This window comes from Thunnus thynnus, chromosome 22 (genome assembly GCF_963924715.1).
Source record: "Thunnus thynnus chromosome 22, fThuThy2.1, whole genome shotgun sequence".
Taxonomy (NCBI): domain Eukaryota; kingdom Metazoa; phylum Chordata; class Actinopteri; order Scombriformes; family Scombridae; genus Thunnus; species Thunnus thynnus.
Window position 1 is genome coordinate 4,457,124 of NC_089538.1, and position 23,962 is coordinate 4,481,085.

General features: G+C 40.5%; 2 protein-coding genes across 3 annotated transcripts in view; both read right to left on the bottom strand.

Annotated features, from left to right (window-relative positions):
- Positions 1–7,457, bottom strand: part of tbc1d14 (TBC1 domain family, member 14) — a 41,986-nt gene extending 34,529 nt beyond the window's left edge. Inside the window, exons 1-3 of one of the 2 annotated variants that reach the window (XM_067579264.1) lie at positions 7,361–7,457; positions 6,907–7,066; positions 3,017–3,800 (exon numbers count right to left, since the gene is read on the bottom strand). In XM_067579264.1, coding sequence (XP_067435365.1) covers positions 3,017–3,800; positions 6,907–6,955 — 833 coding nt within the window. In that variant the 5' untranslated portion in view covers positions 6,956–7,066; positions 7,361–7,457. Of the gene's footprint in view, positions 1–3,016; positions 3,801–6,906; positions 7,067–7,200; positions 7,302–7,360 lie in introns of those variants that run through there. The other variant, XM_067579265.1, reaches the window with a different exon arrangement.
- A 1,141-nt stretch (positions 7,458–8,598) lies between these two features.
- Positions 8,599–23,470, bottom strand: kiaa0232 (KIAA0232 ortholog). The gene is given in 9 exon segments (XM_067579263.1): positions 8,599–11,800; positions 13,864–13,894; positions 13,897–13,972; positions 14,170–17,551; positions 17,698–17,782; positions 17,893–17,962; positions 19,916–20,056; positions 20,503–21,085; positions 23,202–23,470. Coding segments are annotated over 8 exon segments (4,155 nt in total). The 5' UTR covers positions 20,740–21,085; positions 23,202–23,470; the 3' UTR covers positions 8,599–11,667.
- Positions 23,471–23,962: the final 492 nt, after the last annotated feature.

Genomic DNA, 23,962 nt, shown 5'->3' on the forward strand with positions numbered 1-23,962 from the left:
ATAAATATTTAGAAGAATATGACTATTAGTAGTTAGAAAGAAAGAAGAATGCCGGTAAAAGTAACATTTCTTGTGTAAACACACATAAAAACTGTATTGATGATGGAAAAATAAACTGGTTAATCTGCTTTATTACCTTGATCACGTTTTTTGCTCTTGCAGCATTAATGTTATCAGTTATCTTATCAGCACTAGCAAGCTTTCTGTTACCGGCCATTAAAGTTTCAAATATTGATAACGACAGAGAATTAGAGACAATTAATGCATCATTCAGCTTTGTGATATTATAACTACAGGCTTCAAGGTTTAAAAACACTCTGTAGGTCTTCAAACCTTGAACCTCACACACTCACTCACGCATATATACACACAAACACGTGTCATTAAACAACAAAGCAGGTGTCAGGTTACAGCTGAGGAAGGAATGAGCTGCCTGGTACAACAACAACAAAAAAAAAAAGACTAGGTGCTATAAAATCCACTTCCCTGTGCGTTCAAAGGCGACACAGGGCTTCAACAGAAAGAGGAATGTGGCAGTGAGCAGTGAGAGGAAATGAAAGGCCTGCTTGGTGATTTTTTTTAATGATTATATGTGATCCAGGCTTAGAGTGTGAAACTTCCAGGAATTTCAAACTAACTTCACTGAATTTTCAATGTATGCTTTTACTAAAAACTCATCAGTCAGCATCTCTCATCAACACAGCAAACAGCACGACTCTTGTATGTAAATGAATGCTGAGAGAAGTCTTGCAGCAAGTGGAAACTGCTGATGAAGGATCTTATGGCAACTCAACAGACATGCTGGCTTTATTTGATCAAGATCAATTGGTTGACCTTTGACCTAGTAGCTTGCTACTCAGAAACTGTTTGCTTTTTAGTGTGCGTAAAGTTTCTTTAAAAAGTTCTGTGTGACAGTAATTAGCTTTGTAAAATGTTGATGTGGCTTGGTTTCTTTTTTCGTCTCTGCAATGCCTCGTTTATCTCGACAACGCTCTCCTGACTATGACTTTTTTAAAGTTTCTTCAAAATAAAAAGGTTGTGTAAGAGACACTCCACTTTATTCATCTATTAGTCGATTGACTGAAAATTAATCTGCAACTATTTTGGTAGTAATAGTTTTTTCAAAGTCATTTTGCTAACAGAAAATGTTGAAATTCTCTGGTTCCAGCTTCTTAAATGAGAATATTTTCTGGTTTCTTTAGTCCTCTATGACAGTAAACTGTATATGTTTGGATTGTGAACTGTTGGTCGGGACAAAACAAGACATTTAGGTTGCATCTTATGTTTTCACTAATCAGTTAATTGAGAAAATAAATGACAGATGAATCTTTGTTGCAGGCCTAAAAGAAACTGCTGAACATCAGAGACTAGTCTCGCCTAACAAGAGTATCTAAGAATGGATTTCTTTAAATGAGACTAGCCTGGTTTAGAGAACAAAAGAACAAATTAAAAACAAAAAGAGAGAAATAGGGATGTAGGGATTTATTTCCTCTGTGGCAGAAAAACACGTTACACGAGCCTTCAGCAACTCCTGCAGGTTAAACTGGACTAACAAAACACTTTCAGGGCTGACTGACTCCAACACACTCACTATGAATAGACTTTCAGACTCTCGCTAGCCTAGCAACATTAATGCTACAAAAAACCCATAATGCAACACTCTGTGTAGAAGTCGGTACTTCAGCCGTTCAAAAAGAAGATCTGATGTTGTGAACATGTAATTGTCAAGCCATTTGTGCAGTGTGTATGCAAATTAACCTAAAGACCAACAAGCGTAACCAGTCAAAAACATTCTCAGCGGTTAACCAATTAACAGTTAACCATTGACATCCCTAGAGAGAAATGAATTAAGAAATGCACTTAATGATTGTGCATGTTTCCTCCAGCTGCTCTGTCTGTAACATAGCTACATGTACCCATTTAAGGGGAAGGAACACCCCACCCTCAGTCTTACACACATAGAATTAGGAAATAACACATTACAGCATCTGAAAATCTGTAGTGCTGCATAGTTTTCTTTCCTCTGCTGAGATGCTGATGGTGGGATGTGGGGTACTGGAACATGATGTGTAACCTCTGATGTGTAATGGCCAAACAGTTGTTCTTTGAAAGCATAAATCACCTTGGTTTTATCAACCAGATTTAATCAAGTGTGCTTGTGCGTTGGTCTCGTAGTCATTAATCTTCCTGTTATTGCTTTGGGTCTTAGCCAGTTTACTGATGTGATACTGCAGCAACAACATATATAGCTTTAAAACTTCACTAACCTAATGTTCCAAGTTGAGCGGAGCAGCGGGTCATGTTCTGGTTGAGCTGTATTACGTTAGCGCTGGTGGAGAGGTCAAGAGGGATGTCTTGGCTAAGCGAGGTTTGTAAAGCGACCTTGAGCAATGCCACTTCTGTAAGACTGTGATAGGGCCTTCAACGAAGAGTGCAAACTGCAAAATTATAGTTCTGAGAGAGCCTCTAAAGCAGCATGAAGTCTGGACACTCACAGCCAGAACAACATATGTAACAGAATCAATGTTTTTATACAAAAAAAATGACTGATGAACTAACTACTGAGATTTGTATTGTTATATCTAGATAATGGAATGTGCAGAGAAAACAAATTATGAGATACTTCAGAGAAAGGGTGCAAACTTGACCTGCTGGTGGAACTACATAAAAAGTCAAGGGATCATCAAAGTCATTAAGATTCATCCTCTTGGAATCATGAATGTCTATAAAAAATGTCATGCCAATACATCTAGTAGTCGTTGAGATATTCAGCCTGGCAGAAACAACAGACCGACTGACCAAACAATCAGCTTTGCCATACTCAGAGCCACGCTGCTAGCATGGCTAAAAACACTACTTTTAGTTACAATTACTAAGATGATGGGAACATTTGTTTCAAGTTGGACGCACTTACATTTCTAGTTGCACTCAAACTAAAACAACCCTTGTAAAATATGACTTATCTGAAGAGCGCTCAGGTAAAACATATTCTAATCCATACTGAAGCTGAACTTACCTGGTGAACAAGCTGGCTAGAGGTCCCAGTTTCTTTTGCCTGCCATCTTCCCCCTGTTGCATGCCACCTGCCCCCGGATGCATGTGTACAGGACTCCAGAAGTCTCTGGGGTTTCCAGGTGACGACGACAGCGTGACGTCTGAGAAGTGAGCGGTGCCGCTGTCGTCCGTCTCCAAGGTGACGATAGCACTCGAATCAGAAGTGACGGTGAAATCCAAGATGTCTTCATTGGACACCGACAGCTCAGTGCTCATGCTGGACACACTGCACACAGAGATGTCATCACTGCGGTTTAAGGCTCCGCCCCCGACACCTATGCCCATGGTGGCGGATAATCTGAGGGCGGGGCTGAAGAGGCGGATGGAGTCATAGCCGCTGCGGGGAAAGGTGGAGGACTTGCGGATGGCGTTGCCGTCAGAGGGATCATCATCCAGAGGTAACGTGGCGGGTGAGTCGTGACTAGAGGCCAGGACGAGGCCTGCGTCGCCCGGGCGCTGGTTGCCGTGGAGGATGGGCTCTGGAGGGTTGATCTCCAGAGTTGGGATACCTGAGTCCTGTGAAGTCAAGCTGTGGCTATCCTGGTCCAGGTCTGAGTACAATTTCTGGGGGCTGCTGTAGTAGATGGGGGTGGACGAGCAGGATGGCTTGTAACTGGGCAGGACGGGTTTACTCTGCTGGGTTGTGCTGGGTTCATGGCAGTGGTGGTTGGTGTGATCATGGAGGTCAGAGGCAGTCGGGTCTCTCACTACGGAGCCATTCTCCACTATGGCTCCTCCAGACACACCTGGAAACAATATCAGACTCTATTTGATTTTAATACTTTTTTACAATTGGTTTTTATTGACCAACATTTAACTTACTAAAACAAAGTAAAAGTTCCTCATTGAGGAAATTTATCTTGGTTAATAAATTAACATGTTCTGTGTTCTGTTCAACCTTTTTATCCATCAAGGCCCCTAAATTGTGGACTGACCTGCCAAGGGAGATCAACCAACCTCCCTCACTTTAACAAAAAAACAAGTATATATATGTTATTGATGGTATCTTTTATGCATTGAAGTTGTTTTTTTTCCTAAATCTACATTCTTTTTGCTATCAACTCCAAGTGGAGTTTTTAACCACTAGGGGCGCTGTGAGGTAAAGTATATGTGACCTGGTGGACAGGGGCAACGTGATAAACATCCTGTCAACATCCTGTCATCAGTTCCACTGGGATAACACACAAAGAAATGTAGCAATGCGCAAGTAAATTCAAGGAAGAAGCAACCTGCTAGCTTGTAAACATGGATGTAAACAATGCAGCTTTAACTATTTTTAAAAATTGTAATAATTCTTTAAATTATCAGATGTTTTGTCGGGAAGGAAATGAAATACATTTTTTTAGAACTTTATGCATTTTGGGGAGAAAAACTGAACATAAATATAACTTTTTACAAGAAACTCCACACAGTACTTTTGACCTTTAATTCTTGATCATTCCATTGTTTTATCTCATCCCTTATTCACTGTGAAGCACAATGAAACACTTGAAAATCATCAATCAATTCATCAATCAACAGAAAATGTATCGACAACAATTTAGGTAACTTTTTGTTTATGAAGTCTTTATCAAACAAAAAAACCTAATCATTTGATGGTTCCATCTTCCCAAATGTGAAGATATGCTGCTTTTCTCAGTTTCATATACCTATAAACTAAATATCACTGGGTTTCCGTCTGTTGACCGCACAAAACAAGACATCTGAGGACATCACCTTGGGCTCTGGGGATTTGTGACCATTGCTAATTACCAACCATACAGAGTGAGACCAGAGTGTTCACCTTCTGGAAATTAGTCTGAGTAATTGAGAATTTGTTTGTTTGAATGTAAGGTGACACCTGCATTTTTACATAATATTGAATGCCATTTTTCACAGTTTTCTGACATTTTATAGATGACATGATCAATCAAAAACATCTAAAAATTAAATTGACAATGAAAATAATTGTTAGTTGCAGCCTTGTATTATAATTGCCTGATATTATTAAAGGTTTCTTCTAATTGAACAGGACATTGGATACATGGGTGTGGAAGTCTTAAGAGGTGAAAACTGATCTCACAGTAACCAGGCTGTAACTGGAGTCTGTGCTGTAATGAGAACAGGGCCCCAGCAGGGTTACATCATGCTTCAACACCAGCTGGGAAGCTAAGCTAAAGCTAGTGTGTCTAAGCTCTACGGCTGCATTAGCTGAGCTCCTGACGCTCATAGACAGAGACATTCACACCCCTCCTGTTACACACTTCCAATTTTATGAATCCTTGTTGCTTCGGATCCACTTGACAGCACATAAACATTATAGCAAATTTGTCTTTCAAACAGGAAATATTGTCTATGCTTTGAACACACACACACACTTTTCTTTTTATGAAGAGCAACATCTGCAGCAAGAAGCTGAATATATAGAAAAGCTAGAGAAGAATGAGAACTAGACATTTTAAATTCTTATTCTTTCTACAAGGTGAGAAGATTTCTAAAAGCATTGTGTCACTGACTCATTCTAGCAAACGTAACACAAAGCTTCTGTTAAATTTTCAGAAGGTGCTGTGACTGTAATCATGTTAAGGTAAAAGAGTAAAAAAAAGTTAGAAACATTACATGTTAAAGTCAAACCCTAACATAGGGCCTAATGTTTTCTGAATGTTTGAAACACAAAGCCAGATTCTTACCTAAGCTCTAAACCCTGACTTGCAGGTTGTCATGTGAGCCTGGTAGACTTTGTCCCAAAACAACAGGTTGTTCCTGTGCCAATGTGGAAATAATCTACAACCCACACAATTAGTAGAAATTCATTATTATTACTACTCTATACTGCCATACTTGTTTGATATCCATTATAGGTAATGTATTTAAATGGAGAAATGTCACTAACAACCCCCAGGCATTAAAAGAAACATTACTGCTTGAAGGCCACACCAACACCACAAGACATGCCTGTTCTTGTTTTTTTTATAAGTCATGGAAAACACAGGGCTAGGCGTTATCATCTACTTAACTGAACCACCCATTCAAGTACACACACCCATCCCATTCTATGACTCATTATAATCGTTTTCGATTGACACCTCAAGGAAATGCAACATCACTTTCATCTTAGGGTGGATAACATTACAAATTCTCAAATGTGGGCAAATGCTAGTTTTCTAAGAAGGCAGTTCTCTGTTTGTGTTGTTTGTTACAGCAAAATACTAATTTTTAAGTGATATTTTTTCCAGATAAATACTGGAATGCATGGTTTAATGCCTATATTATAGGAGACATGACAAAAGAAAATGCCATCGATCCCAAGTTTCTTCAACCTATTTCCTTATCAAGTCAGCTGTGTTTGTTTTTAATGCATCAAACATTTAATTTCATTTTACATTCATTTTCAATGTTCAGAATCACTCCCTAGATACTGTCTTACAAATACATTTTGCAGGAGGATGCTGAGCAATGAACCAGTCCTAGCAGATAGAAGTTTAAATTTTATTTGAACAAGTGCCGCTTAGTATTTTAAATACATGCTGAATTCAAGACTGGCTTTCAACAATTCACATGATGTTAGGAGTATATTGAATCTTTAGGGGTTTAAAGTTTCAATTTCATTACAGCAAGTGTCCTTTGGTAAAGTTAATGTATGCCGAATTGAAGCCTGGATTTACATTATTCATAAAATGATACGTGTCATGGTTTATTAAATGTGTAACTTTACAACATTCAAGGTCATTTTTAACTTTGACATTTTTAAATGGAGTTTGGTGTGACCTGCAATGTTACCAGGGAAAACAGTACATTCATTATTGGGGTAAAGTGCACGTGTTAACAGTAATAAACGCACGAGACCTAATGCAGCACATCACGGTGACCTACCACAGCGGCTGTCTCTCCGGTCCTGGCTGCCGCGGGTCGTGTTCGCCATGCTGCCGACGGATGCTACAGGTGGGCGGCAGGTAACCACCGGCCGGAGCGGTCCATGGTGATGCTGTGACTACTGCTGCTGCACCATCACCTCCCGGCCACCTCAACGCAGCTTTGAGTACACAAACAGTGCCAGTGTGAGGTCATGCGTCAGGACAAACATATAAATTCACCTGAAAGATGAAGAAAGGCGGCTGGAGAATATAAACACCACGTCAAGTGCACTTGCTGCTGACGCCAACTCACTGCTTTTACCAGCGCTTCCTCAAGTGTAACCGAATGAAGTTAAAATGCAGGAGACTTCATAGCATCACTACAGCAGAGAGAAATCACTCCTCTCGTGTTTAGCAAATTATATGAACAAACACATTACACAAGTTTATCCGGTATCTTTAATATTTCATACCTGTCTCTCGACGCTTCCGCCGCCATTTTAAAACAAACTTGTATCGAGAGTGCGGTGTAATCGAGTCAAGAAGGTTGACTGTCGATGGATTCACCTGTCTGGACCTGAAGGCATTACTAATCGACCCGAGTACCTTCACACTCCTGCTGCGAAGATGTTTTGGTAAGAAAAGTACATTTCCCAGAAGTACAGTTGCTATAGATGCCAGTTTTTCAATGTGTTATAATTGTCATTGATGTCAAAAATACTGTAATATTATTTATATATGTGGTGTTTCTCTTTTCAGGCCTCAAAATAGTGTTTTCTGCATATATTTTTGGCCCTTCCTAAAAGTATTTTAGGCTAACAGTAAAATAGAGATTTTGACTGAGACCCATATTCCAGGTCCTGACCCACCTGTTCAAATTCAGTCACATTTTATTTGTATAGCAACCTTTGTACAGTTCAAAGAGCTTAATAGGTGACTGACTAAAAGTAGTAGTAAGACAGTAGGAAAGTAAACAGTTAAACAGTGTGCAACTTTGCACAAAAAATAAACATATCGACTTTCTTTATCTGTTCTTGCCAAAACACTGATTCCAATATCAGGAATGAACTTTCATGCTCACAGAGGATTATAATGCAGTCAACTCTGGGATAGTGCCTATATCCCTGTTTTTCAGTAACCCTCCCCCCCGCCTCCCTCCCAAAAAAAAAAAAAAAAAAAAAATGTACAAAGGAAATAACTGTCTACTGTCACTAGACAATATATAGCATATATTGAATTCCATTTCCAATATTTCAGCACAGTATATCAAAATGTCATATATATCCCTATCCCTATTCTGGTTTCTAACAGATTTGGCCAAAAAAAACCCAAAACAAAACATATATAGCCCAAAAAAAAATGCAGAAGTGATGGTACTGTAAGTTCCTGAAAAGCTACAAGATGGATGCTGCAGAGAATTGCCCTTTTCCTTTTTGAATGACAACCCAAAGCAACAAAAAATATCTAGGGTCAATAGATATATCTCACATGGCATGAAAATCTTCTGTCTTCAACAGAAGATGCTATCAAACTAATGCGATAATAATAAGCTATATTATAGCTGGCTGGTTGTTCTACAGTATCTCCATTCTGCCCTCTAGTGTCCTGAGGTTGTGGAGTCCAAATGTAAACCTACCCTAACGGCCTGTCTGGGAATGTGTGATCAGCAGTACATAAAAGGTAGTAAGAGAAGACAAGGAAGTTCACGGGCTGAGGTTTGGTTTATTCCTTTATTAGATGTTAAGAAAATCCACAATGAAACAAAATAATTTACTCAGGGTGTACATGAAATCAGAACAACACAGCTACTTTGGGACAGATGGGATTTAGGAACAAAGAGGAAGGGGAAGGAGCATCATCTAGGTGGGAATGAAGAGACGAGGAAAACTCAAGTTTTCAGTGCTGGATATGTTCTTCAGACCACAGTGCAATCGAAACTCAACCACCCTGTCAGTGTCGTTCCAAATGCATATACCCTCACTGAATGCATTTTCTCGTCATACTTTTTTTTTTTATATAATTTTTTTTTTTTTTTTTTTTTTTAGACACGGCCTATCAAAATGGAAGAATTAAATGGATAAAGGTGTGATGCATCCTTTCAGCTCCCATCTAAGTGCTTTGTGACTTAGCTGCTTGCACACATTCACTCACAGATTCACACACACAGTCATGTCAATCACTGATTAAACCTCACTTTTTTTTTTGTTGTTTTTTTTTTTAAACCAAAATGTTTTGTTTAATCCAACGTAAAAAGATGGAGTGTGATGTTTGCATGCTGCATTTTTAGAGACATTCCATGGTTTATTTTTTTTTCTTTCTCAGGTGTCCCTCACTCAAAAGTAATCAACATGCAAAACTAGATGAATGACTTCTCCACATACTCTTGAATGTTTACATGCGCCAAGGTATTGCATAGGACTCAGGGCTCTCGAATTCCCCTCCACATTGCTTATGCAATCTACAATGGCTTATTTCTTCTTCTTCTTTTTTTTTTCGCTCTAAAACTATAGCTCTAAATTAATAGACAGTCCATCTGTGGTTTGCTTGGAAAGAACTCCTGTCAATTTCTGCTCTACAATCAAAGAAAGGTTTTACATTAATGCATCAATGCACTGCCACAGGTCTGAGTGTAGATTATGCAATATGCTTTATATTAAAAAATTCCTGAGTGTCTGATGACTGTCAAAGAAAGGTGACAAGACCCTGAAGTTGGAGTACCTTCCATTCATGTTTCAGCTAAAATGTTTTTCAGTTAAAATGGCATTGGACTGAACAGACCCTGGGCCTTTACAATCTTTGCATTTTTTTTTTTTAAATGAGGAAGCCATTTCAAAAGCCATGCCCTTCACCTGCGACAGTGCATTACAGCAAGTATGCTCACATTGCTGACATGTTTTTAATTGCCCATTAATGGAGGGATGATTTTAGTTATCTGTGCTTCAGTTTCATGGTATGATGTGACAAAATTAGTTACCCTGCTCCTGCCCTCCTAACCTGTTTGAAAAGTTAAATTGAAAGAGAAGAAAAAAAAAACAGAAAAAACAGCAGGGATTATAAGACGTGCAAGAAGAAATGCGTAATGCATTTATCTGCAGATGTAACTCAATTTAATCATCAATGCACAGGTTACAAGAAGGGTCAGTAAACTACACCTCAAGCGTATTTATGACCAATTCGTTCAGGGTGTGTTTCAAATATAAGGGGCACAAATGCATTTGCATTTTTAGTGAATGCGCGTCTCTGCACACATTCACATTTCTCTGAGTTAAAGTTCTAGTACACTCATTCTGAACCAGTGCCTTCACAAGTTCGATGTCCACACACACACACGCACACAGAGTGAGACATTACTCAATATTTCAACGATATATTGTAAACCAAAAAATAAAAACACACCTCATATGGAGAAAAAAAAAAGCATTTGTACCTTAGTGTAATTCTGCCATGTTTTTGGTTTGACCATCGCCCCGCCACTTGTTTTCTTATATATTTGTTTAGTTGCAGCACAGACAAATTTACCAGTACATACTGATTTTGTTGTTTCTGCTTGGGGACAATGAACTGAAAGGATGTGTTGAAACATGAGATTTAAATACCTGCAAGTATTTCTGCTTCAGCTGTTACAGGCCTGAAAACTAAGAGGTTATCTTGAAATAAAAACCAAGCCACATTAAGCAAGAACCGCGATCAGGCAAAACTTTTTTCTTCTTTTCACAATTTTCCGCAAAAAGATATTAATGGATTCTGACTGTCTGGACTACAAACAAAACTCCGCTATGCCATCTACTCATCACAGCCATATTATGGAACTGCAACTTTAAAAGATTTTTGAACATATTTATAGCACCAATAGTCTGTACCATAGAAATTACAAAAAAAAAAAATAAAACAAGGTTTCATTCAGTTGCAACACAGGTGTCTGCAGAAATGGCTGTAGTCTTTTTATGATGGGTCTTTACCCCAAAACACAAACTTTTTTTTTCTTTTTTTTTCCTCCCCAATTTGTTTACAGCATTGCATTTCAAGTAGATTATTAGTATTTTTTGTCAACAAAACTCCTTTTGATTTCCTGTTTTTTTATTTTTTATTTTAAAACAATTTTTTTTTTAGCCTCACAAACCATACTATGTCTACTACTAGCTTTTGAAAGACTATCACCATTCAAAAATCAGACTCATTTATGATAACTTTTCACACATGGGGAATTTACGGATATCTTGAAGAAAACTGCACACATTCTCTACTTCACATTCAGAAAGTCGTCCAAACAAACTATTGAAATTAAACTCTCAAATTCTTGCACAACTCAAAAATCTCAACATTCTTATATTGTCTTTCTGAACACAAGATGGAAAGTAGAGGATGTGATAGCAGTTGTTTCACACAACATTAGGTTTAACTAGAAAAAGAGGAGTGAGACTGGCTGGACAAACATACATGCACAACCATTCAAACACCACCAACTATCAGTATCCTAGTTCGAAAGCAATATGGTGGGAACAAAACTGACAAGGATAGAACAAAAGATTGTCCCTAATACCTAACTGTGCGACTTGAATGAGGACCAGTGTACAGAAGAATCAACTGAAACAAATTCTAAAATGCCTAAAATGCATGTCCGCACATGGCATCACTCAAAGACAGAACATATTTTTTGAGTTTTCCTATTTTCACTCACTTTTTGTTGATCTGATTGTTGATTACACAAGGTTTGAGTTAGTAAATGAAAACCAGCAGGGTTATGTGTGGGGGTTTTGAAGGGGTGTCTCAGAAAATTAGCCTACATTAGGTTTTCCAGCTCTGAGATGACCCTGAATATTTGCTGGAAGAGGCCAGTCACAAAAGGAGAGGAACTTTTCCTCTCGACGACAGGAGTCCTCTGCAAAACTGGAGTATTCAAATGTTGCTGCTCCCTGGAGAAAGAGATCAGGCAAAAGTTAGAGTGTTGCACAGAGAAATACGCATGCTGCATCTGACTGTTCACAGCACTGTTCCTTCTTTACCTCCTAAATAGGGTCTATAGAGTTCATGACAAAATAAACTTTTATTCCAACTTGTATGCAGCTGACAGGGCTCCAGACTAACTAATGTAATTTTGCAATAATTAATTAAAGTAACTTTTTCAGACTTCGCAGTGTTTCACCAAGATATTTGTTAGCTTGTCTTTATGTGACCCTTCAGATCATAATTTGGAATTTCGGCCTGATTGCCACTGCAAATGTTCTTAATCAAACTCAGTCAGTGGATTTCGGTAGCTGTTACCAAGGATAACTCACATACTGTACATGTATTTTGATGTTTAGAGTCTTATCCTACAGTGCAATACCATCAAGGAGGTGTCTGATCGATCCCAAATTCATTCTACAGCATGACAACGAGCCCAAACATAAAGCTAGAGTCACAAATGATCGTCAGCAACAAGAACAAGGAGTCCTGCAACAGATGGTGTGCCCCCAACAGAGCCCTTATCTCAACATCATGGAGTCAGTCTGGGATCACATGAAGAGACAGAAGCAGCTGAGACGCCTAAATCCACAGAACTGTGGCAACTTCTCCAAGATGCAGGAACAACCGACCTGCTGAGTACCTGAAAAACTGTGTGCAGGTGTACCGAGGAGAACTGCTGCTGTTTTAAAGGCAAAGCTGCTCACACAATATATAGATTTCATTTAAGTTCCTGCTGTTTACTGAACTTTTTATGAAGTTAATTTATAAATAAAAACTATTCATAGAATTATTTTTGAAAGCATCCTCCCTTAACTTTTAGTGGCTAAAACTTTAGCACAATGCTGTATGAGCGCTGATGTTGATTTAAGTGTTGCTCTTGACTTTGAAATGGCGCTTCTAAAACATCTTTTTAAAAAGGAGCACTAGTGCTCCTGCTGGAAAAAAAAGTCTGAAACCCTGACACTGTAGAGCCGGTCATTTCATGCTATTACTAGTCTGTGATATAATTTAGTAGTTCACGCAGTCAATGACTGATCGTTCTTAGTTCAAGTTGACACCAATCAGTGATTACAATCAATAAACTGCGCATTATTTTGGGTCAGTTAACAAGGGTCTCCTCTTTTGGAGATAATGCCATAGATTTACACTGCCCAACTATTACATGTGTTAAACCATTTGAGAATGGCTACATCCAGATCCCAGAAGTGCTCCTGTATTTAAGTGACCAGATAATACAAGCACATCTCAGGCAAGATGAGAAAGTAAAATGTAAATATTGCAGCAGGCTGACCATGCACTGGGTTCAACAGAGGAATGTGGTGTTTTTTTCAATTTCCTTCCTTGCTTCCTTCCTTTCTGTGGTCTGAACCAGCTTTTCTCTGTAGTGTGCTTACAATTTATGGGTTTCACATTTAGGCTCTTGCTGTTATTGCTGTGTTACATGTTGGTAACAGTGTAGAATTTACAGTATTGCTTTATATTTGGGATAAAGCAATTTCATTTATTATTACACACACACACACACATAGAGACTTCATCCTGTGAACAACATATATTCCATTTATATAGCACTATAGTATCAATTAATATCTATGGAGAGTAGACTGTCAGTGTGGATCTTCTATGGCAGGAAGGTTTGGGCAACAATTGGACAGCCTCCCATGATCATAATACTGAATTTCAAACGCAGTTTTCAAGGCAGTGGTTCCACTCTTTTTGCTGGCCAAATAAAATTGAAACAATACCTTTATCAACCCCGCTACCACTAATGCAAATATACTTCAGACATCCAAATAGTAGATTATTGATGTAGCAACTCAGAGCTGACAAGTTTCAACAAATTAAGATTTTTCTTGCCCCAAAGTTGCATGTTAATTCATGGTTTCAACCCTCACAAATTTGTGGATACTGATCATCTCCCAATGTGAAATAAAATAATGACAAATGCTAAATGACAAAAAAAAGTCTTGTGAATAAAATAGTAAATTTGTGTTTAGAAAGTAAAAATATGTTTTTGAAACAGGTTTACCTGTACACTGAGATCCAGGGAAAAGGGGGGAACAGAGTGTGTTCTGCCACCAGCACTCATCTTGCTGGTTGCCAGTTCCTCCCTGTCCACTTATATTTAACAGAGGGAACTAAACAAGACAAACGGGAAGTGGTTAGCGTGTTTCAGCAAACAGCCACCTGCGACATCACAGGTGGAACCCTTTTTTTACAGCTTATGACAAATTATGAAATACTATATTGTATATACAATATTTTTGTTATATTCTCTAGCATATTCATCACATCATATTGATAATCTAAGGAAATACATTCAAGAAACCCTCACCTCTGGGACATCTCCAACAAAGTCATAAGCAATCCCATACTTTGGGATCTGACCTGCTGGTGCACTTAAGCAGGACTGTTTTTCTCCTGAAGATTCCTCTTTTTGAATCTTGCTAACTGAGACGTCCACCTGTCCACCTGCAGTTGATGCAGCTGCTGCCGTTTTGCAGTCTAAGCAAATCTCTTGCTCAGCGATTGGCAGGAGGGTACTGGAGCCCTCCTGTGAATCCAGAGAGGTCTGGGCACTCTTCTCCATGCCAGACTTCTTTAATCTGGGTAAGAATTTACCAGATTCCAGTTCTGACTTCCCATAATAAGGGCCCTCACATTCTGCATCCTCCTCCAGAGGTTTGAGGTCTGCCTGAGGATCATCAAAGACGTCCACCGGCGCCAGGACGGGAAAACTCATCTCCTCTTTATCAGTCTCAGCCTCTGAATCACTCACTCCACCAGGAGACAACTCTGAGGCCGATATTGGTCGGAAATGAGTCCTGGGGGATATGCGAATGGCCCTATACTGCGTCCGGTTGATGCCATATATTCGTGGGTGGAAGGCTTCATTCTCAGAGTCCGAGCAAAGAATAGATTTAGGCTTGAACCCTGGACTGAACGAAGCCATGTCCTCAGGCTCAAAAGAACACTCAACATGGAGGACTTGAGAGAAGGGATTGTTCAGGTTGAAGGATGCGAACGGGTATTCTAAACCTTGCTCCTCACCACGCAAGCCTCCGTAAGATCCAAGCAAATCTTCATGGAAGATGAAAGAAAATCCCTTATTCAATCCATCTCCGCCTCCTCTAATGGCCTGGTCACTCTGCCCAAAGGACACAAGAGGCCTCCACAGGGGCCTGTGCCCAGGGGCAAAGCAGCTGCCAGTGTTCATGAACACATCTGTGCCAGTGATGGTAAGCATGTCTGAGCTAGAAGCAGATGCAGCTGCGGCGGCACACTGTAGCAGGCTATCTTGGGTTTCACTTGGTGGTACAACAGCCCAATTCTTATCACCACTTAGTGTCTTCAACTCTCCATACACCCCTCCTAGGATGAATGATGTACTCTCCTTGTCAGAGTTCAAGTCCCAGGGTTTGGACGGAGTCATGTAATCCCCAGCACCATCTACCTTGGAGAGTTTGTTTTTGGCTAAGTCCTGTTCTTCCTTCTTGCCTTCCCAAAGGTGATACTCTGACCGCTGCACGGCTTTTTTCTGAGGTCCCTGAATCGGAACTCCTTTTGCCTGCACCTCCAGACAGCTGCAACAGTAACCGCCTGAGTCATCTGAGAATAAAACCTCGCTTGGTTTTTCTGCTCCTTGCCTTGACATTACAGATTTGCCATCTCCGATTGCAGTCCAAATGTCCTTTATTATCCCTGAGCTGTAATCATCACTCTGTTGGTTTGTGTTGTCCGAAAACATGCCAGTGCTGTACTGTTTACTCTCATCCTCTTCCAATGCTATACCACAAATGGACTCCAATTTAGATTTTTTGGTGAAGGTCTGATTGGATGCTGTGCTAACACTGACCTCCTCACACTTACGGCCAGGGTCTTCTTGCAAAAAATCCAAGATTTCATCCTCTAGATATGTACCAGAGAGAGGAGGGATTATACAATCAATCTCTTCATTGCCAATTTGAGCAGCATCCTCTGTCTGAACATGTCCTTGCTCGTTGTCTGAACGAGTCTCCTCTGAATGTGACCACGGACTGCAAGTTCGCGTTGAAAGGTTAGAACAGTGTTCAGTTTCGTCAAAGGCACTATTTTTGGTCCATATTAGCAAACGAGACTGTTTATTAGAATGTGGGTCGAGACAGCTACTTGAATCTGTGTTGTTTTCGTGAGCAACGGTGAGTGAGTCGCGGGGAAAAGGAAAAGTGGGGCTGTCATACTGCAGCTCAAAAAGAGAGAAGCAGGATGAGTTCAAACCAGATGGTTCACTGGTGGCTTCAGGAACAGGCGGCTCCTCCAGATTTCCAGATAGTTTGCTCAGGGTGAATGAAACACTATCAAGAAGGGGGGAGAGCCGAATGGGAGAGTCTCCTATGAAGCTTTCTCCATCTATATCTTCTGAAGTAGACGGTGAATAACATCCCCAGACTTGAGCCATGTTTTCAAGATCCTCCATCAAGAATCCAACAGATCCCGAAGCTTCCTGTGAGTCTGCCCTTATTGCACTTTTCCCTTGCTGCTCAAGGCCATCTAACACTAAACAACATTCTGCCTCAACGTCTCTTTGCTCTTTGCTTTTTTGTCGAATCATGCTTAAGATCCGACTCTCTTGTATCGAGTCTGAGGCACTAGTATCCAATATGGATTGATAAATATCAACTTCATAGAAGTGAGTAAATTCAGACAGATGCTTGTCATCTAAATCTCTACTATCCTCTGGCTGAGGGCAGCTTGAGGTCCCAGTGAGTTCAGCAGTTTCATCCTCTGCGTCGCCAGGCCCTTCTACAAAGTGCCCATCCACGAATGAGCCTGCTGCTAGGTATGCTCTCTGGTAGCTCTCATTGGCAATGCAGATTCCCTGGAATCTCTCCGGCAGCCTCTCCATGTCGGTTGACAAGGCAAAGCCATCAGGAGAGTCCACCTTGCTTCGATATTTTGTTTCCAGCTTGCTTTGTCTGCTGCTGAAAGGTACAAAATATTCTGTGATGGGCTCAGTGTACCAAAGTGGCTCCTCCATGTATTCCTTTTTGTTTCTGGCCTCAACTCCGGACTCTTTTGCTTCCACCCAGCCTGGATCTTTACGAATCTCCTTCAGCGGCCTTTTCCCCTTTTTGTAAAGCTGTGGTTGTCTGACAGTGCCTCCAGTGGCACTGCTACTGCTCCCTCCTGCATTTCTTCGCTCCTCTTTGTCAATAACCTTCACCTGCAGCTTCACCTGCCCACTGTTGCGTGTTCTCTTATTCTTCCCAGCCTCCCTGGATTTGTGCCTTATTCTAACTGCCTTGCTTCTGGACGACTTGGCGTCACCCTGGTTCCCACTTGAGCTTGAGCCCGCCTCACTAGAGCCAGAAGACCAGGATCTGGGCCGGTATTTGCCCTCAGACCTGTGTCTCGTCTGTCTCTTAGAGTGGACGGTAGATTTCTCCTCCGCTGCTACACCACCATGGTATCGGTTTTCTTTCTCCTTCTTGCTTCGTCGTTGCTGGCCTCTCTCGTTGGTCACAGTAGTGATGGTACCACATGCCTCGAGGTTTCGCTCCTTTGCAGCCTCACATTCGCTGTTGCAATCTTTTGGGGAGGAGGTGTCTGTGCTGGTCTGTGGGGCTGCAGAGGATGATGAGCTTGAGTATGCGCAGGCCTTAGCCTTGTTCCACACCGTCATGATCTCTTGGAGACAAACAGGTTTCTCTGACAAAGGAGGAAAGGCTTCATAATACCTGAAGTCGCAACAGACAAAGAGAGAACTTAATTTAAATACATTCATAGCAGTATTGTTCAAATGAACAAATGTGTTACGGGTGTGTTCTGCAGCTACTGTAAACAAAGAAATTTATAAATACACAATGTCCATGGTGTAGCTTACATTTCCACCTGGTCCTTTGAAGAGGGGGACTCAGCTCGCTCCGGAGACTGAGAGCCATCAGATTTCTTTTGAATCTGTTTTTCCTCTGTAAAACACATTGAACAATAAGACACTGTATTATGACCATGTTTAGTTACCTTTTTATAGTTTCTATCGAAAAGTTCCAAATATGATGATGAAGGGAAACAACCAAACCTTTCTGTTTGTTTTGAATGTCCTTAAGTTTAGAGCAAAGCTCCTCAACCAGGCTCTCAATTCCAGAGTTCTGCAAAGAGGGAAAAGACAAGAAACAGATTTGAGACATCCATTTGTAATTCATCACAAACTCTACCAAAGTCAAACTAAACACTGAACGGCCGTTATCAATTTAATTACGCAATGTTTATATTCTGAATGGGACAAATCCAAATGAGTTTGAAAATAAATGAGAATTGGTCATGCAACAATATTTGGTGTAAGTGGTATGCCCAGAAATGGGAATGAAAAATGTTATACATCTTAAAACTTTGTAAACAATCTCATCAAATAGAACATCTTACTATATAAAAGAGAACTGACTGATGATACCAGCATCATGATACAGTATTTCCCTAGCAATATATTGAAGAGATTGTAAAGTTGCCTTCATAAAACTGTGCCACGATATATTAAGGGGGACAGTGAGTAGCAGCCTTTGAATATGCGCACAGCTATTTGTAATTTAAAAGTGTCTTTTAAAAAACAGGCCCTGACATAAAAACAAAAGAATCATTTATTTTTCAACTCCAAAAACAACCATAACTTATGTTGCAAGATCCAGCAGCCTTAGGCAAGAACGTAGGAATTCCAACAGCTGCTTTGACCCCTAATGTGCCCCAAAATAAAGAATATCAAGAATGAAAGGCACGAGGTTGACACAAGTCAAGCCAGCTGACTTGTGAGAGCTTAGGCACGCTCAGCCATGACTGTGCTATATTTAGCTATGGTGCAGAAATGCTTTCAAAAAAATAAAAAATAAAAGGGCTAAGCAATAGCACAAGTAATTGCCTTACTATGTTCTGAAACACTGAATACTTTCTACATATCCTGTATAACCTACTGCCTTATAAAACTGAGCAATGTGATATGTGAAAAACATAAACAACAAGGCTTTAAAATAAACAAGACAACCATATTCAAACACTAGCTCAGACCGAGTAGGCACTGTCGAAGCAAATACCCTCAAACAAATAACCAACCACAACATAGCTGCTCCTTACAACCAGCCCTGCCAGACTCTTAAGCTCACTCATTTCCTGATCACTCTTCCAGAAAATAATATTCCTTACCATGCCACCTCATGAAAAGCAAAGCAAAGTTTTCTCAAGCCCTGTGTTTCCTCTTGCATCATTGTGCTAATGCCGGTCAGCTGACAGCCAACCGACACTGGTGCTCACTGCTGCAATCCCGTGCAGCGTGTGCTGGTTAAAAAATAGACCGCAGAGTCCAGTCCCGGAGAGGAGCTCAACACTCCTCCTCTTGCCTCGCAGACTTCCCCCTTCCCACCCTCCAGCTTTACGTTGTGTCATTCTCAACTACAGCACACCTCCCTTACTACTGCTGGCCACTGACAAAAATGTCAGCAAATCTCTATGTAGCTTTTTCACTCACACAAAAGTACAGAATAAAATGTATATACTTCAGGGATATATGCTTACATGTAAATAATATTCCTTTGAAGGTCATGCATTATAAATGAGGACAGCATTAATTTCTGTTAAGAACAGGAAGGAACTTTTAACTGCTGACCTTAATATAACCTTTCCAAAGACGACTAACTGAAGGTGTGGCCACCCAGCCAAATGAGGTGATGATGCATTTACAATGAAGATCTTCTCCCATTCAATGCTTTAGCCTCCCACATTGACATAGCTTTATTCAATGTCTATTCACTGTGAATTATGCAATTAATATCTGCATGACTGCACCTTAACAAACAACAAGGGATACTACAGTAACAAATTCCTGACATAATTAGACAAATTACACTCTCATGCCTTCTGTATTCAGAATGATTTTCATTCAAGCGCTTCCTGCTTCATTTCATGAGTAATAACTGGCCTGCACGCCTCCAAAGCAAAAGTGATTCAAATGAAAGATTGTTTTACACAGAAAAATAAAACATCATTTGACTAACACTGCTCTTCATAAATATTATGAAAATAACAGGATTACAACAATCAGACTCAACAAGGCTTACTTCATCAGATGCAGAGCGGAGGCATTGCACAGCGGCTTGCTTCTTCATTTCCTCAAGACTCAGATCGGTCCCTCCTTTTTTCTTACTCTTGCCCCATTTCTTCCCAGTTCCCTTCTCCCAGCCCAAGAAGATGTCATTTTCCTTTTAAACACAAACCAAGATAAGTCAGTCACAAAGGACAAACTAGTGTTAAACATGGAGAAATCATATAAAAGGTTACACTGAGAATATACTGAATGTATATGAACATTTCTATACGGGCTTGTGTGCCTTACAATTTGCACACAAAACAGTAAACATCATATCTATCAATGAATGTATTGACAAATGAGAGAAATCAAAAGGGGGAATTAGTCAGTGCACAAGTGCCATGACATGAAAGAAAAGCCCCATTGTTAACCTCTCCTGACAAATTGATATCTTCCTCTAACGAGGCCCATTATATTCCCACACCAACTTCCCTTCCTGAATATAGCCCAATGCCCACTCATTTGACATGCAAAACACAAACGATGATAAACAATCATTTCTATGTTTTTTTTTATTTGACGCGACTAGAAAGATTTCTTTAAGGTTGTGGAGGGCACCTGGTCCTGCAGGTCGTAGTCGTAACTGTCGTGCAGGAGAAGGCTGAGGACGTAGCGGGTGTAAATCATGGCATCAATCCCGCACTTCTCAAGCTCCTGGCCAAGCCAGCTTTGTACTGGACCCAGCGACTGGAGCAGGGACATCTCTGAGGCAGGCAGGGGGCCCACGAGGGGGTAGGGGCAAGAGAGGTTTTCAGGAGGAGCAGGACCGTCTGAATCGGTGCTCACTGGACGCATGGGACCTCAGGTGTTGGCCATTCTCAGGTGGAGCAGCATTGTGATGGGTAGTTACTGTAGGGTGGTCGGTGGAGAGAGTTACGGAGGGAGGATGAGGCAGAACCTATCTGGAAGAGGGGGCAATCACTCCAGCAGGACGCACTGAAGGGGCTCTACATGGGGAGGCATGTAGGATGGTTTTTTTTTTTTCGTTTTTTTTATTGCTTTGAGCAAAAAGGGGGATTTTATTCGTCAGGCATGGCTTATGCTGCTGATAGATCTCAGCTGCTGAGCAAAACACAAGATGTGTTTGCGTCTCAGTCGGAGGCGTCCATTTTGGGGCTACGTCTTACTTCACCGGCACAACCTGAAACAGAGCAAACAAACATGAACATCAGTTTCTCTTAAATATTTTCAACGTTGAATGCAAGCATTTGAGAAAACAAAGATATAGTCAAAGACCTCATTCACAACCCCCCACAGAGCCAAATAGCAAGAAACAAGAACTCTTTATATTTTGAAAAATGCATGACTGCATTAAGTCACTGCTTTTTGGGATGGAAATTATATTTTATTTGGTTTTGAAAAGGAAAAGAAACAGGAGGATAAGTGTTATAACAACAAATTTTATGACAGCAGATATGCTTTCTTCCTTATCCCAAAGGATGTTTTTAATGATTGTTCCTAGACCTGCTTACCGGCAAGCTAATGGGTTCCTGAGAGAGCATGATAATGCAGACAGCAGGCACAATCATGACACATTATTGCGGATATATCCTCTTTAAAGTGATAAACAGGTTAATATGAATAACTGACCTTCTACAGTACTACAATACCTCGCAATACAGCACAGCCACTAGAAAGTTACCTGTCCCATTAATGTGAAAGTATCTCAAACAGTCACTGTGTGTAATTGCACTCCTGTTAAGTAAATATAATTTAACAAAAATAAATGATAGGAGAACTAGTCACGACCACATCTTTTTGAAACACCTGAATGACAGCAAGGCTTTGTAATACTCCTAAAACAGAAAGCACCACTTTAATTACTATTCCATCCATTACGATCATAAAAATCATCATAGTTTGAACTGTGAGTAATAAAACCAAACATGACCTGGATTACTGTTCATGACACAACAACAAGCAAACTCCAGCAGTTGAGTATAACTGTGTGGGCAACAGGCAGGGGAGCGCTTGCTGTCAAGTGCATGTGTTTCATATGGCAGCAGCGGATTAGGGAACCGACGTGAAGAGCAAATGGAGGCTGCACCGATTTGATTGGCTGGCCCGGTCGTCACTCAAGTGGCATATTATGGGTTACTCGTTTGGGCCGTCAAAAGGGCAAGATAAGAAGCTTTGCAGTATACAACCATACCGTTTCAGCAGTCAACACCCTTGCACAAATTGCATTGTATAAATTAAATGCATACAGACGGACAACTGTTGAAAAGTTAGCAGGCTTCAACGATAATGGCTAAATATGGCTGAGCAGCGTCTACAGCCCAGCTGTTTCTTATGTGCACACTAGCTCCTGACAGCACTGTCCATATACCAACTTTACCCTGCGACCCATTATTTTATGCAGTTTCTCTGACGTGGAAAGGAGTAAAATACTGCAGTTTGTGCATTGTTAACCATCGAGTAACCTACTATGGGTGTAGTGTAACTTTGCGCAAATATTTAAGGTTTACCGATATTAACATTATATTGCAGGGCTGTCGAGTGCATCTCCAGAACAGCCAGGAACGATATTTAAGATGAATTACTAATGTCACAGCTACAAGACTAACTTATATCATAGAATCGATGATTTGGTAACAGGTCAAGTGTCAACTACAACGTTGCATTAACGTCGATTAACGAGCGTCACTTTGCAGTCAAACGGCAAGGTTAGCCGGACCACCGACCTTTAGCTCATGAGCTAAGTTAGCCAAGTTAGCTGGCTGTCGAAAGCTGCTCGTTCCCTGTAAGTGGGCAGTTTATAATTATTTATTTAGACAGGATACATTCCACTTAATTTCATTTAAATCACAGTGTTTCCCTGTCCCCCGCAAAGTCTATCGTTAGTTTGGAATATGTCGGTGCCAGGTGAACGGAGGCTGCTTCTTTACGGTGACATTACAGAGCCCCGACGGTTCTCCATGAAATAGTTAGCAAGCAAACAGCAACATGCTAACGTTAGGCCGAGTCTAAACTTTCGGTCGGCACCCAAAAATGGTCAAAAGTCAGTACAATACAATACAGCAGAAGTGTCCAATTCAAATTGAAATGAGCTAACGTTAGCTTTCATGTACGCTTGTTGTTGTGACCGAGGGGGAGGAGTAGCAGCTGCCCCGGGAGGCGACCGGAGGACTGTCAGACGTTTTCCCTTCAAAAATGTGCGCCATATCGTTATACAGTGAAACAGTAACCTCACTAAATGTTAAACACTAAGCGGGGACAAAAAAGAAAATTCAAGGCCGGTTCGCTGGTTTACGTACCTGCCGTTGGCTGAAGTAAAGAGGGGAGCGGTTATTTCTCTCCCGCTGCCGTTCCGAGCTCGAGCTCAAGCTCTGGAATCCGCTGCGGTAGCATCGCGTATCATGGACGCCGACAGAAATTGCGCTGTTTTTCACATCCAGTGCTTCTTCAACAGCGTCAAGGAAACAGGCGACATTCCGGCTCAAGCAAAGAGGAAGGTCATTCCTCGATGACACGGTTACACGTAGAGCCACAATGTCCGCTATGAGAAGCCAGTTTCAGTCGGGGAAGGACTCCCTAATGCGCCACCCTCCGCGTTCGTATCCAGGCAACAAGGCAAACCTCCGCCGTCCTGTTCGTGTAGGTTTGATTCCTCCGCTTGGGTATTGCATCAGAAGCCCAACTAGTACTCTTATCATTTGTACTGAAACTAAAGTAAATTGATGAATGACAGATTGAGCAGATTAAACTCATCAGAAAATTAAACGAATGATTATATATTCTCTCTTGTGTTTAAGTTATAGAAATATAAACACACCTAAACACAAATAACTCTTGCCTTTGAAAGAAAACCATCATTCTTAATTTATGTATACTCAAAATACAAAACAAATAGGTTGCACAATTTTTCACAATTGTTTATTTATCATCTTACACTACAATGTGTTTGTGGAAGTACTTTCATATAATGTTAGTTATGATTACATAACACACCAAATCAACATTGTCAACAAATTTATTAGTGATACCACAACAGCAATAACGTCTCTGTGCAATTTTG